At 36.9% G+C, this 18,713-nt stretch overlaps 1 protein-coding gene across 4 annotated transcripts in view; it reads right to left on the reverse strand.

The window, feature by feature from the left end:
* ZNF638 (zinc finger protein 638) overlaps positions 1-18,713 on the reverse strand; it is an 87,738-nt gene that overhangs the window by 41,421 nt on the left and 27,604 nt on the right. For 3 of the 4 annotated variants that reach the window (XM_005686375.3, XM_013967510.2, XM_018055075.1), the window contains 5 exons: positions 18,223-18,261; positions 17,201-17,493; positions 15,836-16,113; positions 14,450-14,596; positions 13,418-13,540 (listed from right to left, as the gene is read on the reverse strand). In XM_005686375.3, coding sequence (XP_005686432.2) covers positions 13,418-13,540; positions 14,450-14,596; positions 15,836-16,113; positions 17,201-17,493; positions 18,223-18,261 — 880 coding nt within the window. The remainder of the gene's footprint in view (positions 1-13,417; positions 13,541-14,449; positions 14,597-15,835; positions 16,114-17,200; positions 17,494-18,222; positions 18,262-18,713) is intronic. The other variant, XM_005686378.3, reaches the window with a different exon arrangement.

Raw genomic sequence — 18,713 nt, forward strand, 5'->3', positions numbered from 1 at the left:
ATTTAGTACTGTAAATACATCAATACAAATTCTGTACAGTACCAATTAAATGCCCATTAAGGTTTTTTAGAGAACAAACTGATTCTAAATCTAATATGTAGAAGTAAATGCTTAAGATTAAGCAAAAATACATGGAAGGAGAAAACAGAGAAAAACGATTCTATTAGAAAAATGACAAGTATTATAAAGCTATAGTTATAAAAATTTAAACTACACAGTATTCATACAAAAATAAACAGACTGAAACAGATCTACGTGTATAGGGTCATTTATACACAAGACAGCTTTACAAATCAATAAGGAAAGATAAATAAGGCATAAATAGTGTTGGGTTAATTGGTTATCCATTTTGCAAACAGTCGTATCATTCACACATTGTATCACAAATAACAGATTTAAAAAATAATGGAAACATATCTTTCTGGCACTGGTATAAAGGTCTTCTAAAATAAAAGGAAAAAGCCATTAAGAGTAAAAAAGCAATAAAACTGGAGTACACCAAAATTAAAAAAACTGTAAGTATCACATAAGCAACAGACTAAAAGAAAATACTTCTCATGTACGATACAAAATTAGTATCTTAGGATAATGAACACCTTCAGATGAACATTTTTCAAAAGGCAAATAACCCAATAGAAAAATGTGAGAAATAGGATGCAGCGCTCTCCTCCCACAGATTCATCAAAAGTACATCTAAATGTAGACCAACTTACAAAGAACATCTACTGAACAATACCAGAAGACAGACTTTCAAAGGAGCATGAAAATCTCCACATAACAGGGAAGGGCAGAAGGAAAGAGAAAATAAAGAAAGGAATCAGGACAAGACCCGTGCCTCTGGGAGGGAGCTGTGAAAGAGGAAAAGGTTTCTGCACACTGGGAAGTCCCCTCACTGATGAGATCAGCTGGGAACAGAGATGGAGGAATGGAGCCTCAGAGGAGAGCTCAGCAACAGAGATGCAGAGGACAAAGCCAAGAGAAACCTGAACAGACTGCTGGTGCTGGCCAGCTCCCCAAAGCCTAAGATGCTCATCCATTCAACCACTAGGGCAGGTGGAGCTTGTGTCCTGAGGCTTGGGCTTTGGAGGTCAGGCCCAAAGGGCAGGACTGGAGTTGGCTGTGTGAAGACAGTCTGAACGGGTTATGAGGTAGTACACCACAACTGATGGAGTCCAAGAAGAAGCCTGGGTCCTTCACAGAGACTAGGGACCACTGTTAGGGGGGGCGAGAGGAGAGGGATATCACAGAAGCTTCTTTCTCCATATGCTCATAGGCGCCCCACACAAATTCCAGGGGTGGGTCCAAGTCGTGGCTGCTATCTCAGATTCCAGAGGTAGGCACGGACTGGAGCCACTGCCGTTGCCAAAGGTTTTACAAACGGATGCAGGTCAATGCCCCCCCTTTTCCGGGAACTTGCATGGCTTGCCACTGCTCCGAGTCTGTACTCAGGGTCAACTTCCCTGGGAGCATGTGAGGCCTGCCACTGCTGCCAAGGGTTTCATGACCCGATGCCAACCACTGGCCCCACCTCTCTGGGGCTTTGCAAAATAACACCATCACTGCAGAGGAACACAACTGCAGCCCCCACCTTCCTGGGAACCTGCATGAGTCTAGCATCTGTGCACCTGCATACCCCTCATCAAGGTGGTAACAACCAGCACATGCTGACAAGAGAGACAGCAAGCATCCAAATCAAAAACAGCCTTCACACCAAAAAAATATTAAAACCCACACAAGCTATACAGAGATGTTTCTGCTTATAAATAGCCCTCTAAGACTACATGAGATAGTTGTTTCTCCTAAACTCTCAGACTAAGACAAATACAAGGAAAATGAGAAGCTGAGAAACCACTCTCAGTTAAAATATCAAAAATATTTCCCTGAAGGAACAATGAAACAAAACTCTTCAGTCTAACAGACACTGAGTTGAAAAATGAGATAATGAAAATACTGAAAGAATTAAGAAAGGCTATCAAGAGAAATACAGATTATTATAAAAAAAAAAAAAAAGAACTAGAAACTGTGAAAAGGAGCTAGGTAAAATCTAAAAATTCATTTGCCAAGATCAAAGCTGAGCTCAAGGCAGTAAATAGCAAAATGAATAATGTAGAAGAAAGAATAAGTGACCTAGAAGACAGACTAATGGAAAGTACCCAATCAAAAGAGCAGACAGAAAGCCAAATGAAAAAAAAAAGCAATATAACAGACCTACGGGATAATATAACACAGGCCAGTCTATGCAGAGATTGAAGAAAGAGAAAGAAAAAAGGGTACTGAAAATGTATTTGAAGAAATTATGGCTGAAAATTTCCCAAACCTAAAGAAGGAAACATATCCAGATATAGGAAGCACAGAAGGTCCCAAACATGATGAACCCAAACAGACCTACTCCAAGACATAATAAAAATGGCAAAAGTTAAAGAGAGAATTCTAAAGGCAGCAAAACAAAAACAGAGTTCATTACTAGGGAACCTCCAGAAGGCTATCAGTTGATTTCGATACATAAATACTGCAGGCCAGAAGGGAGTGGCAGAAGAAAAGGAAATGATCAAATCACAAAAAGTAAAAGAAAGGAAGAAGCAAAGAATCAACTGGAAAACAGTTTGGTGTGGCAATACATAAATCAACTACACTTCATTTTTTTTAATGAAAAGTGTAAATAAACTGTATTTCAATAAATTTTTTAAAGAAAAAAAAAGAAATAGCAATAAATACATGAATCAATAATTACTTTAAATGTCAATACTCCAATCCAAAGACACAGAGTGGGACTTCCCTAGTGGTGCACTGGATAAGAATCTGCCTGCCAATGAAGTGGACACAAGTTCGATCGCTGGTGCTGCAAGACTACACGTGCCACAGAGCAAGTAAGCCTGGCCCCACAACTAATGAGTCTGTGTGCCGCAGCTACTGAATCAGCACCCACAAAGCCTGTGCTCAGCAACAAAAGAAGAAACCAGTGAGAAGCCCACACACAACAGAGACCCAGCACAGCCAAAAATTAATTTTTAAAAATGAAGAAGGGATATACACTATCAGGTGTAAAACTCTTAAAAAAATAAAAGAGTGACAGACTGGATTAAAAAATAAAAGCCTACAATATTCTGCCTACAAGAGATCCACCTTAGGGCAAAGGACACATACAGATTGAAAGTGAGGGCATGGAAGAAGATATCTCATGCAAAAATAAAGAAAGTGGGACTTGCAATACTCCTATCAGACAAAACAGACTTTAAAGCAAAGGCTACAAAGATAAAGGACACTATACAATGATAAAAGGATCAATACAAGAGAAAGATTTTACACTCATCAACAAATATGCACATAATTTAAGAGCACCCAAATACATAAATAACTAACAGATATGAAGGGAGAAATCAGCAGGAAGACAACAGTAGTAGGAGACTAACACCCCACTAACATCAATGGAGAGATTTTCCAGACAGAGGTCCCAAATGTTACAACAGAAAAGTAAGAAGTAATATTTTCAGGACACTGCATCCAAAAAACCGCACAAAATATACATGTTTTTCAAGTGCACACACATTTTCTAGGATTGACCACATGTCCTGGGGCACAAAACTAACCTAAACAAATTTAAGGGTACAGAAATTATTTCAAGCATTTTCTCTGATCACAATGGCATGAAACAAGAAATCAACCAAAGGAAACAAGGAAAAAAAAAGATTACATGGAGACTGAATAACATGCTACTTAAAAAAAAAAAGGGTTCAATAAGGAAAATTAAAAAGTACCTTGAGACAAACAATGACAACACAATCATACAAAATCTATGTGAAATGAAGCTGCTCTGTGTATCCGACTCTTTGGGACCCCATGGACTGTAGCCTACCAGGCTCCTCCATCCTTGGGATTCTCTGGGCAAGAGTACTGGAGTGGGTTGCCACTTCCTTCTCCAGGGGATCTTCCTGACCCAGGGATCGCACCTGGGTCTCCCACATTGTAGGCAGACTCTTTACCATCTGAGCTACCAGGGAAGCCCTCTGCAATCCAGCAAAAGCAGTTCATAAGAGACCAGTTCATAGTGATACAGGTCTTCATCAAAAACAAGAAAAAATATCCCAAGTAAAAAGCCTAATCTACTACACAAAAGAATTTAAAAAAAAATAAACAACCTAAAGTCAGAAGAGGGAAGGAAATAAAGATGGGGGTGGGGGAGAAATAAAATAGAGATGAAGAAAACAATAGGGGGAAAAAGTCAACAAAATCAAGAGCTGGTTCTTTGAAAGGGCAAACAAAACTGAACTTCCAATACAAAAAGCCCAGGACCAGAGGGCGTCATAGACAGATTCTCTCAAAGAAGAATATAAAAGACTGAAGAGAGAACACTCTCAAAGACATTGTATAAAGCCACCATCACTCTAATACTAAAACCAGAGGAAGAAACCACCAAAAAAGATAATTACAGGTCAGTATCATTGATGCATATTTAACATGACCAAGTGGGATTCATCCCAGGTTCACAAGTATGGTTCAACATACACAAATCAACATAACACATCACAGTAACAAGTCAAAAGGCTTCCCTGGTGGCTCAGACGGTAAAGCGTCTGCCTGCAATGCAGGAGACCAGGGTTCGAACCCTGGTTCGGGAAGATCCTCTGGAGAAGGAAATGGTGATCCATTCCAGCACTCTTGCCTGGAAAATCCCATGGACGGAGGAACCTGATGGGCCCCAGTCCATGGGGTCGCAAAGAGTCGGACACGACTAAGTGACTTAATTTCATTTAACAAGTCAAAAACCACATGATCATCTCAACAGATGCAGAAAAAGCATTCAATATCCATTCAAGATAAAAACTCCTATCATGTAACAAATAAAAAGGATCCAAATTGGAAGCGAGGAGGTACAACTGTTACTATATGCAGGTGACATGATACATATATAGAAAGCCCTAAGAACTATACATAATAACGAATAGATCTAATAAATGAATTCAGCAAAGTAGCAGGATACAAGATTAACATTCAGAAATTGGTCACATTACCTTCACAGTAAAAATGAAATATCAGAAAGAGAATGTCCTTTAAAATCTCACCAAAAGATACATGGCAGAAACAAACACAATACTGTAAACCAATTATACTCCAATTAAAAATAAATAAACTGGGAAAAAAATAAACCTTCCATGAGGAAAAAAAGTTTCACCAAAAAAATTTAAAAACCTAGGAATAAACTTGACCAAGGAGGTGAAAAACTGACATGCTGAGAGTTATAAAATATTAATAAATAAAAGAAGAGTCAAAGAAATTGAAAAATAGCCCATGCTCTTGAATTGAAAGAACATTGTTAAAATGGAAACACTATCCAGAGAAAACTACAGATTAAATGTGATCCCTATCAAATTACCCCCTCATGACATTTTTTCACAGAAGTAAAATAACTCAAAAATTTATGTGGAACCATAGACCCACAATTGCCAAAGCAATTTTCAGAGGTGGGGGGAAACAGGAAGCATAACTTTCCCAGACTTCAGACAATACTACAAAGCAACAGTAAACAAAACAGTTTGCACCTGGTATAAAAACAGACATGCAAATGATTGGAACAGTATAGAGAGACCAGAAATAAACCTATACATCTACGGTCAATTAATCTTCAACGAAGGAAGCAAGAATAAACAATGGGAAAAAGACAGTCTCTTCAGCAAATGGTGCTGGGAAAGTTGGACAGCTGCATGTAAATAAATGAAGTAAGAACATACCCTTTCACAACACACAGAAATGAACTCAAAATGGCTTAAAGACTTAAAACATATTCTGGCGTTTTTGTAAGGTGAGTTCATATCCTTGTGCTCTGCCACCTTCAGTGTCTAGTTTTATTTAACACCATAAAACTCCTAAAAGAAAGCATAGCAAAAACATTCTGATATAAATGGTACCAACGTCTTTCTTAGCTTAGTCGCCCAAGGCAATAGATATAAAAAGAAAAAATAAAACTTACAGGCATTTGCAAAGCAAAGAGAACTGTAAGAAAAACCCAACAACAAAAAAATGAAGACAAGATATGGAGTGGGAGAAAATTTCTATAAATGATCAGACCAACAAGTGCTTATCTCCAAAATATACAGTTTATATAACTCAAGAACAAAAAAACAAACTAACAAATCAAAAAATGGGCAAAAGATCTCAATAGTTAATTTCCCACCTCAACAGCTATTATCAGTAAGCACATGAAAAGAAGCTCAACCTCACTAATTATTACAGAAATGCAAATCAAAACTACAATGAGGTACAATCTCACAGCAGCCAAAAGAATGATCATCATTAAAAAAGTCTATAAATAAGAAATGCTGGAGAGGATGTGGAGAAGAGAAACCTCCTGCACTGCTAATGAGAATGTAAGCTGGTACAGCTGCAACGGAAAACAAAAAGGTTCCTCAGAAAACTAAAAATAGAATTACCACATAATCCAGCAATCTTGGGAATATATCCAGGCAAAACTGTAATTCAAAAAGACACATGAACACCTATGTTCATAGCAGCACTATTCACAAGAACTAAGACACCGAAACAACCTAAATTTCCATCAACAAATAAATGGACAAAGATACGATATATATACAATGGAATACTACTCAGTCATGAAAAATGAAATAATGCCAAGTGTAGCAACATGGGTACAACTATAGACATTATCACACTAAGTGAAGTCAGAAAGAGAAAAACAATTATCATATGATATCACATGGGTGGAATCTAAAATATGGCACAAATGAAACTATCTGTAAAATGGAAAGACTTTTAGACATAGAGAACAGAATTGGGGTTGACAAGGTGGAGGGGGGAGGAAGAGGGATGGCCTGGGAGTATGGGGTTGGTAGATGCAAATGATCACATTTAGAATGGATAAACAATAAGGTCCTAATGTACATCACAGAGAACTATATACAATATCTTGTGATAAACCATAACGGAAAAGAATATAAAAGAGAATAACTGAGTCACTCTTCCAACACCACAAGAGAAGACTACACATGGACATCACCAGATGGTCAACACTGAAATCAGACTGATTACATTCTTTGCAGCCAATGATGGAGAAGCTCTATACAGTCAGCAAAACAAGACCGAGAGCTGACTGTGGCTCAGATCATAAATTCCTTATTGCCAAATGCAGATTTAAATTGAAGAAAGAAAGGAAAATCACTAGACCATTCAGGTGTGACCAAAATCAAACTCCTTACAATTATACAGTGGAAGTGAGAAACAGATTCAAGGGATTAGATCTGATAGAATGCCTGAAGAACTATGGATGGAAGTTTGGGACATTGTACAGGAGGCAGGGATCAAGACCACCCCCAAGAAAAAGAAACGCAAAAAGGCAAAATGGTTGTCTGAGGAGGCCTTACAAATAGCTGAGAAAAGAAGAGACGCGAAAGGCAAAGGAGAAAAGCAAAGATATACCCATCTGAATGCAGGGTTCCAAAGAACAGCAAGGAGAGATAAGAAAGCCTTCCTCAGTGATCAATGTAAATAAACAGAGGAAAACAATAGAATGGGAAAGATCAGAGATCTCTTCAAGAAAATCAAAGATACCAAGGGAACATTTCATGCAAAGATGGGCACAATAAAGGACATAAATGGTATGGACCTAACAGAAGCAGAAGATATTAAGAAGAGGTGACAAGAATACACAGAAGAACTGTACAAAAAAGATCTTTACTACCAAGATAATCATGATGGTATGGTCACTCACCTAGAGCTAGACATCCTGGAATGTGAAGTCAAGTGAGACTTAGGAAGCATCACTACAAACAAAGCTAGTGGAGGTGATAAAATTCCAGTTGAGCTATTTCAAATCTTGAAAGATGATGCTGTGAAGTACTGCCTTTCAATATGCCAGCAAATTTGGAAAACTCAGCAGTGGCCACGGGACTGGAAAAGGTCAGTTTTCATTCCAATCCCAAAGAAAGGCAATGCCAAAGAATGCTCAAACTACTGCACAATTGCACTCATTTCACACGCTAGTAAAGTAATGCTCAAAATTCTCCAAGCCAGGCTTCAGCAATACATGAACCGTGAACTTCCAGATGTTCAAGCTGGATTTAGAAAAGGCAGAGGAACCAGAGATTAAATTGCCAACATCTGTTGGATCATCAAAAAAGCAACAGAGTTCCAGAAAAACATCTACTTTTGCTTTATTGACTACGCCTTTATTGACAAAGCCTTTGACTGTGTGGATCACAACAAATTGTGGAAAATTCTTCAGGAGATGGGAATACCAGACCACCTGACCTGCCTCTTGAGAAATCTGTATGCAGGTCAGGAAGCAACAGTTAGAACTGGATATGGAACAACAGACTGGTTCCAAACAGGAAAAGGAGTACGTCAAGGCTGTATATTGTCACCCTGCTTATTTAACTTATATGCAGAGTACATCATGAGAAATGCTGGACTGGAAGAAGCACAAGCTGGAATCAAGATTGCCGGGAGACATATCAATAACCTCAGATATGCAGATGACACCACTCTTATGGCATAAAGTAAAGAAGAACTAAAGAGACTCTTGATGAAAGTGAAAGAGGAGAGTGAAAAAGTTGGCTTAGAACTCAACATTCAGAAAACTAAGATCATGGCATCTGGTCCGATCACTTCATGGCAAACAGATGGGGAAACAATGGAAACAGTGACAGACTTTATTTTGGGGGGCTCCAAAATCACTGCAGATGGTGACTGCAGCTGTGAAATTAAAAGATGCTTATTCTTGGAAGAAAAGTTATGACCAACCTAGAGAGCATATTAAAAAGCAAAGCCATTACTTTGCCAAAAAAGGTCTGTCTAGTCAAGGCTATGGTTTTTCCAGTAGTCATGTATGGATGTGAGAGTTGGACTATGAAGAAAACTGAGCACTGAGGAATTGATGTTTTTGAACTGTGGTGTTAGAGAAGGCTCTTGAGAGTCCCTTGGACTGCAAGGAGATCTAACCAGTCCCTCCTAAAGGAAATTAGTCCTGAATATTCATTGGAAGGACTGATGCTGAAACTAATACTTTGGCCACCTGATGCAAAGAACTGACTCATTTGAAAAGACCCTGACGCTGGGAAAGATTGAAGGCAGGAGGAGAAGGGGATGACAGAGGATGAGATGGTTGGATGGCATCACCAACTCAATAGACATGAGTGTGAATAACTCTGGAAGTTGGTGATGGACAAGGAGGCCTGGCGTGCTGCAGTCCTTGGGGTCAGACGCGACTGAACTGAGTCACCTTGTGTACAGTAGAGACTAGCATAACACTGTAAATATATTAAACCTCAATTTTAGAAAACTGAAAAAACAAATAAATTAAAGTCAATACTGAAGTTGGTGGAGCAGAAGGATATGAACTCACCTCCTTAGGAAAACACCAAAATCACAACTAACTGCTGAAGCAGCAGTGACAAAAAAAAAAAGCTGGAACCTACCAGAAAAAAATGCCCTACATCCAAAGACAGAGACGCCACAATGAGACAGCAGGAGGGGTGCAATCATGTTAAAATCAAATCCCATACTCACCAGGTGGGCAACTCACAAAACGGGAAAACAATTAAACCACAGAAGTTATCCCACAAGATTGGAAGTTCTGGGCCCCATGTCAGGCTTCCAGTCTGGAGTCTGGTAACAGAAGGAGTCCCTAGAGAATTGGGTTTTTAAGGCCAGCAGGATTTGACTGCGGGAATTCCACAAGGCTGGAGGAAGCAGAAACTCCACTCTTGGAAGGGAGCAGACGAAGTCTTGTGTGCACCAGGACTCAGGGGAAAAAAGCAGGACCCCATAGAGACTCGGACAGACCTACCTGCCCACTACAAGAAGATCTCCTTGCAGAGGCAGGGATGGCTGTGGCTCACTGCAGAAACAAAGATTCTGGAAGCAGCAATTCTGTAAAGTACTCATTGGTATCAGTCCTTCTAGAGGCCCGCATTAGTCCCCCCAAACAGCCTATAAGCTTCAGTGGTGGGTCACCTCAAAGCCAAACAGCCAACAGGACAGGAACACACCCCACCTCCCTGAGCATGGCCCTGCCCAAGAGAGGGACAAAACACAGCTCAGTCTACAACAGGGGAGGAACCAGCCCCTCTCATCAGAAAGCCTGCACAAATCGCTTAAGACAGCCTCATACACCAGAGAGCAACAGCCGAAGCAAGAACTACAATCCTGTAGCCTACAAAATAGCTACAGAAAATAAGACAAAATGAGAAAAGAGTTGTATGTCATAAAAGAAGGAAACGTGAAACCCCAGAAGAATAATTAAGTGAAGTAGAGATGGCCAACCTACTACTGGAAAAAGAATTCACAATAATGATAGTGAAGATGAAGATGAAACACAATATCAGAAAAAGAGTGGAGGCACAGATCAAGAAGATGCAAGAAGAGACAGAAGAACTAAAGAACAGACAGAGATGAAAAATACAATAATTGCAGAGAAAAATACACTGGAAGGAATCAATAGTGGAGTAAATGAGGCAGATAATGGATAAGTGACCCGGAAGGCAAAATGGTCACAATCACTGCCATGGAAAAGAATAAAAAAGAATGAAAAGAAATGAAGACAGTCTAAGAGAACTCTGGGACAACGTTAAACACACCAACATTCACATTATAGGGGTACCAAAAGGAGAAGAGAGAAAGGACTTGAGAAAATACTTAAGAGTAATAGCTGAAAAATTCCCTAACACGGGGAAGGAAAAAGTCATCCAAGTCCACAGAGTCCCAGGAAGCAGAGTCCCAGGCAGGATAAACCCAAGGAGGAACATGGTGAAACACACAGTAATCAAACTGAGAAAAACTAAAGACAAAGAAAAAAAAATATTCAAAGAAGCAAGGGAAAAGCAAATAACAAACAAGGGACCATAAGATTATCAGCTGATTTCTCAGCATAAACTCTGTAGGCCACAAGGGAATGGCACAGTTATATTTAGAGTGATGAAAGGGAGGCACCTGCAACTAAGAATACTCTACCCAGCAAAGCTTTCCTTCAGATTCGATGGAGAAATCATAAGCTTTATAGACAAGCAAAAGCTAAAACATTCATTTCTCATGCTAGCAAGGTTATGCTCAAAATTCTTCGAGGTAGGCTTCAGCAATACCTAAACCGCAAACTTCCAAATGTACAAGCTGGGATTAGAAAAGGCAGAGGATCCAGAGATCAAATAGCCAACATTCACTGGATCATGGAAAAAACAAGGGAGTTCCAGAAAAACTTCTAATTCTGCTTCACTGACTACGCTAAAGCCTTTGACTAAGTGGATCACAACCAACTGTGGAAAATTCTTAATGAGATGGGAGTACCAGACCACCTCACCTGTCTCCTCAGAAACCTGTATCCAAGTCAAGAAGCAACAGTTAGAACTGGACATGGAACAACAGATCAGTTCCAAGTTGGGAAAGGAGTATGACAAGGCTGTATATTGCCATTCTGCTTACTTAACTTATATGTAGAGTACATCACATGAAATGCTGGGCTGGATGAATTACAAGCTGGAACCAAGTGTGCTGGCAGAAATATCAACAAACTCAGAAATATAGATGATACACCACTCTAATGGCAGAAAGTAAAGTGGAGCTAAAGAACCTCTTGATGAGGGTGAAAGAGGAAAGTGAAAAAGCTGGCTTGAAACTCAACATTCAAAAAACTAAGATGCAAGCATTTGGTCCTATCACTTCATGGCAAATAGATGGGGAAACAATGGAAATAGTGATAGATCTTATTTTCTTGGGCTGCAAAATCACTGCAGTGACTGTAGCCATGAAATTAAAAGACTCTTGCTCCTTGGGAGGAAAGCTATGACAAACCTAAAGCAGAGACATCACTTTGCCAACAAACGTATGTATAGTTAACGTAATGGTTTTTCCAGTAGTCGTGTATGGACGTGAAAGTTGGATCACAAAGAAAGCTGAGCACTGAAGAACTGATGCTTTTGAATTGTGCTGGAGACGATTCTTCAGAGTCCCTTGGACAGCAAGATCAAATCAGTCAATTCTAAAGGAAATCAATCCTGAATATTCAACGGAAGGATAGCTGCTGAAGCTGAAGCTCCAATACTTTCACCACCTGATACAAAGAGCCAACTCAATTGGAAAAGACCCTGATGCTGGGAAATACTCAAGGGGAAAGGAAAAGAGGGCAGCAGAGGATGAGATGATTAGATATCATCACCAACTCAATGAACATGAATTTGAGCTAACTCTAGGAGACAGTGAAAGACAGGGAAGCCTGGCATGCTTCTGAACTTAGCAACTGAACAACAACAGTAACAAAAGCTAAGATAACTTAGCACAGGAAAGAGACCAGCAACTTATAAGACCTTATACATATATAGAAAACCTTGTGGGAACAGCAAATCCAAAAACTACAACAGATAACACATTAAAAAAAAAGGCAACTCAAACACAACATTAAAGATGATCATCAAAACTAGATACCATTTTTTACATACTGGATTTTAAAAGTGCAAATAATAAAATGTCATTTATAATGGAGAGACACCTGTACTCACATCAATTATTAGACTGTGAATTATTACAGCGATTTAACAGGTGATCCAACATTTATTACAGTATATCCTAATACCCAGCAAGTCCACTATAGCTATCACCTCAAAATGCATGAGAAAGGCCTATGAAAGCCATATACAAGAAAGTTTACTAAAGTCCTATTTATAGTAATGAAAAACTAGAAATAACCTAAAAAGCAGTCCACGAGGGAACTGATAAAATAATCATGGTATATTCATACAAAGTAATGCCACATAGAACTTTGAAAGAATGAGGAAAATCTAAGTATTAACATGGTTTGATCTCCAAATAAGTGACTGAAATATGCAAGGGGCTTGCAGGATGTAGTCAAGGTTGTAGTTTGGACCTAGGCAGAGATTTCATAAATGTTTGCTAATTCTGTTACATATTTTCCCCTACTCGACTGCTTACCATTAATTCTTTACAGTGTGGCAAGCAATCTGCCATTTTGGCAAGCAATCCAGTAGGGGAAAATACCAATGTAACAGAATTAGCAAACAACTATGAAACCCATATGGGACTTCCCAGGTGCTGCTAGTGGTAAAGAACCCGCCTGCCAATGCAGGAGACATGAGACGTGGGTTCGATCCCTGGGTGGGCAAGATCCCCTGGAGGAGGGCATGGTTACCCACCCCAGTATTCTTGCCTGGAGAGTTCCATGGGCAGAGGAGCCCACTGGGCTATAGTCCACAGAGTCACAAAGAGTCAGGCACAAATAAGCAACTAACACACACACACACACACACATACGCATACACGAAATTAAGTTCAGTGTATGTGAATTTATACACAGTCCATGGAGTTAACATTTTTAAGTTTTATGCACGTCTCTGTATATAAGATACTTAAAAAAAATTAAACTAAACAACAATGAACTGTGTAAGAACTAAATTCAGTTTACCTGTGACTTTTTCTTTCCTGGAACACATATTTTCACACTTTTCCCTTTTATCAGAAGAGGTGTTGTTTCAATGTACTCCATGACTGCAGTAATTGCTTCTTTAAATTCCATTTCCAAGTAAGCCTAAAATGAAACATATTATACCTTAAGTCAAAAATCTACCTTAAATTTCTGTGTGACTTAATACTTCCTTGCGGAATATAAAACTGAAATTACCTCAAGTTCTGGTTGATTTTACCTCTTTTCACTTTTACCTCTTGCTAACGTGTAATCTGATCTTTAGGATGTTTTCACACACAAAATGGACTTTTAACCTAACAGAATTTCTATACCATTACCAAGATAAGGAAGCAGTCCATGGCAAGATCATAAAAGAGTAAGAAACAGGAAGGCAGAGTTCACTGAACAATAGGAAAGAAGGCAGGATCTAGTCTAGCTGCTGTTAAATTTGACCTTTTTAAGGTTTCTTGCAGCAAGGAAAATTATACCAACTATGTTCCCTTGTTTTACCTCCTAATTTCATGTTCTGTTTACTCCAGGGTTTGTAGACTTCATAGAACTTTACTATGTAAGTTATAGAACTACAATTCAAATGTAAAAAATACTGTACAAACAAAATCTTTTTTTTTTAACATCACCTTACTGAAGTGCTAAAGCAATGAATGGCAAACTATGGCCTGCCGTCTGTTTTTTTGTAAATAAGTTTTTTTTAACACAGCCATGCGTATTCATTTATATATCATCTATGACTGTAAAGCACTACAACAGAGTTGTATAGCAGAGCGAGTAGCTGAAATCCTATGACATGCAACACCTAAAATATTATCTGGCCCTTCAAAGAAAAAGTGTGCTCATCTGAAAAAACAGTGTGCTGTTCTAAAGGATATAAAGCAGTATTTAGGAACCCTGTTCATTCAATTCCAAACATTTACGTAACTCAAGTAACAGTTGTATATGAAGTAAAAGCTGAAAGATCTGACAAGTCTTTAGAAAATAAAATTATGACTTTTTAGAATAGACTAAATAACTCACTTCCTTTCTGTATGGAACAATCAGGACATCATTAACTTTTCCAAACGGTTGAAATATTTTTCTAATTTCTTCTTCAGTACAGCCATCTTCTGGTAATTCAGATATCAGAAGAACAGGACCATAATGTGAAGACTGGTCCTTCCGAAGCTATTTTTTGAGATGAATAAAAATTAAACCAAATTAAGTGACAAAGTATAGTTACAATAATTCCCAATATAATCTTTCTACCATTAATCCTAGTACTTTAAGTAATCTTTATTAAAATATTATATTTTCCACTTATAAATATAAATAATTCTTATACTTTCTGCTTATACAAATATTTTAGAACATTTAAAAACTTTTTGAAATACTAAGAAAAGCAGAGGAAGAAATGTTTTATATTTTATCACTCAAACCCAACAGCGGGCAATTTACAGGCAACCAATCACAGATGCTCTTTTCTGTACAAAAGCATTTCATAACAAACAAGACCTATGAAGTGGTCTAAAACTAGTAAAGAGTACTTTTCTATATGCAACTGGAAGGCACATCATCAGTAAAACTGAAGTTACAGTTTTACTTAGTCTGTTGTAAGAATTTTAAAAATATATCTAGATAGGCATAATATTTTAATAGATTCATATATACAATCTGAATATACTTTATTATTTACCACCTATGATAAAAAATTGACTCAAAAAAAAACTTTTAAAGTTCCACTACTGCCATCTAGAAATACAGAAACAAAATGAATGTTACAGAACAATTTAGCCTTTTCAAAAGTAATTCCCTATACTCAATATTTCTTCAAAATTCTGTAATATCAGGTTGATTATTGTAAGTTCACCCTGTTAAATATAAGCTCTATGGGGGCAAGGAACTGTAATTGTTTAAAGACAATGTTAAGAGAAATGTATACCCAAACACTTGAAGATCTGTTAATATTACAAAATACACCTATTAGTACCCAGAAAACAGACTAGTATTCTACACTGGGCAACAAAGTAGCTTCTGAACTATACTATAAAAAAACATAAAACAGAGTAAAAATGATTCTCAGCAGATAGTTACTCATAGACTACTAACAAAGATTACAAAAACTCATTAGTACTACTGATTACGTCCATTTCCCCAATCAGAGTGCAAAACTTGTAACACAGATCAGTGTGGTCAGCCAAACACACCAAACCATCAAAATGTTCTCACTTTTGATATCTGTAATCTATAAGACTGTAATTATTGGACCTTTCCTGTGTTCAAAACAGAAATCAATGAATATTTCATATCAAAATAAATCACAATTTCCTCAGAAATATGAAAATTAAAAATTCTGAACAACTTTGTTTTCTCTTTGTCATATTAACAAGTGTACGTACACACTTCCACTAACAAAGAACTACTGACCTTACGTGGCAGAGAAACAGTTTTATCAGCCATCTGTTTACTTTCTGATGGGGTATCATCTTCAAGATTCTTTGATTTGTAACGAGTACAATGTCCTCCTATATTTGAATCATTCTTTGCAGAACTTGTAGATTTAACTGATGTCTTTGCTCCACTGCCAGTTTTAAGTTTTTGTGCTGGTGAGTGTCCTTTATCAGCTGCTTCAAGATGCTTCTGTTTACTGAATTCTGACTCATGCCCAGACCATTGTATTACATCTTCTAATGCTTTTTTTCTATCTATTAATAGTACACAAATACTACTTCAATTGAAAAGAACTTTATAAAAAAATAATATAACCCCTCAACTGCCCAAATATTTAACACACTGAGCTACTGTTAGGCCAAACAGGTGGCAAATACATACAAAAAAATTATTAGTCTTTAATTCTTCACTCAAAAGGTATTCACATGAAGACCCTTTATTCAGTGAGCTTCTCTTACACCAGAGATCCTCAAACTTTTGATTTCAGTATCCCTTTACATTATTAAAAACTGAAGACTCCAAAGAGCATTTGTATCAATATTTAGCACAAAAGAAACTAATATAGAATTTTAAAAATATTAATAATAAAACTCCTATGCTAACATAAACAATATATTTTTATAAAAAACTTTTTCAAAATAAAAATTATTTAGATGAGTACTGTTTTTCTGAACACTTAAATGTTGGGCTTAAAAGAAGACATCTGAATTCTCTAATCAGAAAATTCTGCATCCAGTGTGCTGGATACACTATTTTGGCTACCATATTTTAAGAAAAATCCAATTTCAGAGATATGTAGTTGAAAAAGGAAAAAAATCTCACAGACCTCTGAAAAGATTTAAAAAAAAACTGTAAAAAATATTTCTGGAAAGGTCACTAAACCAACATTAAGACACACGTTGAAAATTTGAACAATTTTTAAATGTTTTAAATTAATTCATGGAAGACAAGTCTATAATCAATTACTAAGGCAAACTAAGATATCTGTATATCCCTGTTTTTTTTAAGTTTGATGTTGGGTGTGTAGATACACTCTCTCACATTTCTTGTGATACATAATAAAGGGAAGAAGAATGAAACAGGTGGTAATGTGAGTCAAATTTCATACAGAAATTCTAAAATTTAATACATTATGACATTTAATTTCTTAAAAACCTTAGAAGTTTCAAAAAGAGCTGAGCCAAATATCTCAAAATGTCAACATTTTAAAAAAAATCATGAGAAAAGTCACATTTTAAGCTTAATGCAAATACAGAAATAAAAAAAAAATCAAATGAACAAAAAAAAAACTGGACTGGTTTAGTCAAAATAAGTACTTATTATTCACAAACATAAACGTACCTGATGATCTCTCCGATTTCCTTGATGTCCTTTCAGGGCTAACTGATCGAAAGCATTTTGGACTACCTCTAAATGGATTTCTCATTCGATACGGTGAACGGGATCTGGATCTGTATCTAGGAATAAAACGATGGCAAATTCTTGGACTTCGGCTTCTTGGTCTATACATACAACGTACAGGGCTTCGAGATCGACGAAATCTGTGACTCGAGCTTGATCTCCTAGAATGCCTTGGACTGGGGGAATGAGATCGTCTTCTTGGAGTTTCATTTTCTTTTCTATTGCCTTCATTTCTACAAAGTGCAAGAAAAAAACACAAGATTCAACAATTTTATATAAATTTAAATTTGTATCAATGACAGATTTACCTTCTTAAAATCAAGCTATTAATATTAACAATGCCAAACTCTGATACCATGTATTTATGTAAAGCAAAAACCTCCTTGTTATGATGCAGTTTGGTTTTGTAAATGAATAAGGATCAGTCAAAGCAGACGTCACCTCTCTAATTGCTTACATTCCTGTTTTGTTTACTCACAAATAAGTATCACCAATTTCTTTCATTTTTCCTATATCATTACTATATCCAATTGTGTTTTGAAAGTATTAAGTTATACAAAGAATTTAGGAAATAACAAATGTTTCTCAACAGTTTTCCCACAGAGATTACACCTTCCACAAATATTTGACTCCTATACTTGTATTTATACACTGAATAGGGAAACTCCATTCTCAGCCTTCAAACCATTTATAATCTAAGATACCACAAACATAAAATAAGAATAAAAGTATAAAGTATTTTCAGAAAAGACTAAAAAAGAAAAGTTCACAGATGGGAGCTATTACAGGTAAACTAGGGTAACTAAAGATTTCTAGAGATGGTTGCATTTCCCTACTGTTTAAAAATAAAAATGGTAAAAACGAGATTCTATTCAAAACAGTGCCTTAAAAAAAAAAAGTACGTGTTTACTTTTAAAGGAAAATCAAATTTCAATAATACCACTATTAAAAAAAATAACTACCTTCTTGATGGGAGGATCTCAGGATTCCAATCAGGATACCTATTTTGAGAATAAACAATATTAATGAACAGTTAAGATTATAAGGCTCAATCGTCCCCTGCAATATATAGAGAATACTGTTCAAAACAAAAGTTAAGGGAATTCCCTGGCAGTCCAGTGGTTAGGACTCCATGCTTTCACTGCTAAGGGCACAGGTTCAATCTCTAGGTGGGGAACTAAAATCCCACAAGCCGTGTGGTGCAGCAAAAATAAATAAATAAAAAAATTGAAAAAATTGAAAAAAGAATTTTTAATTAAAAAAATTTTTTTAATTTTAAAAAAATTTAAAAGATTTTTAAAAGTTAAGTGATTTCTTAGGATATTGAAGTATAAATATTTTCTTCAAAGTAAAATATTCTGAGTGTCTAGTCCAATAAATAATAAGTTTCAGGCAACTAGGAAAAAGAAACACATTCCCCATACTTTAAATCCTTGACATTTATTTAGGTAAA

The sequence above is a fragment of the Capra hircus genome, chromosome 11, assembly GCF_001704415.2.
Source record: "Capra hircus breed San Clemente chromosome 11, ASM170441v1, whole genome shotgun sequence".
Lineage (NCBI taxonomy): Eukaryota > Metazoa > Chordata > Mammalia > Artiodactyla > Bovidae > Capra > Capra hircus.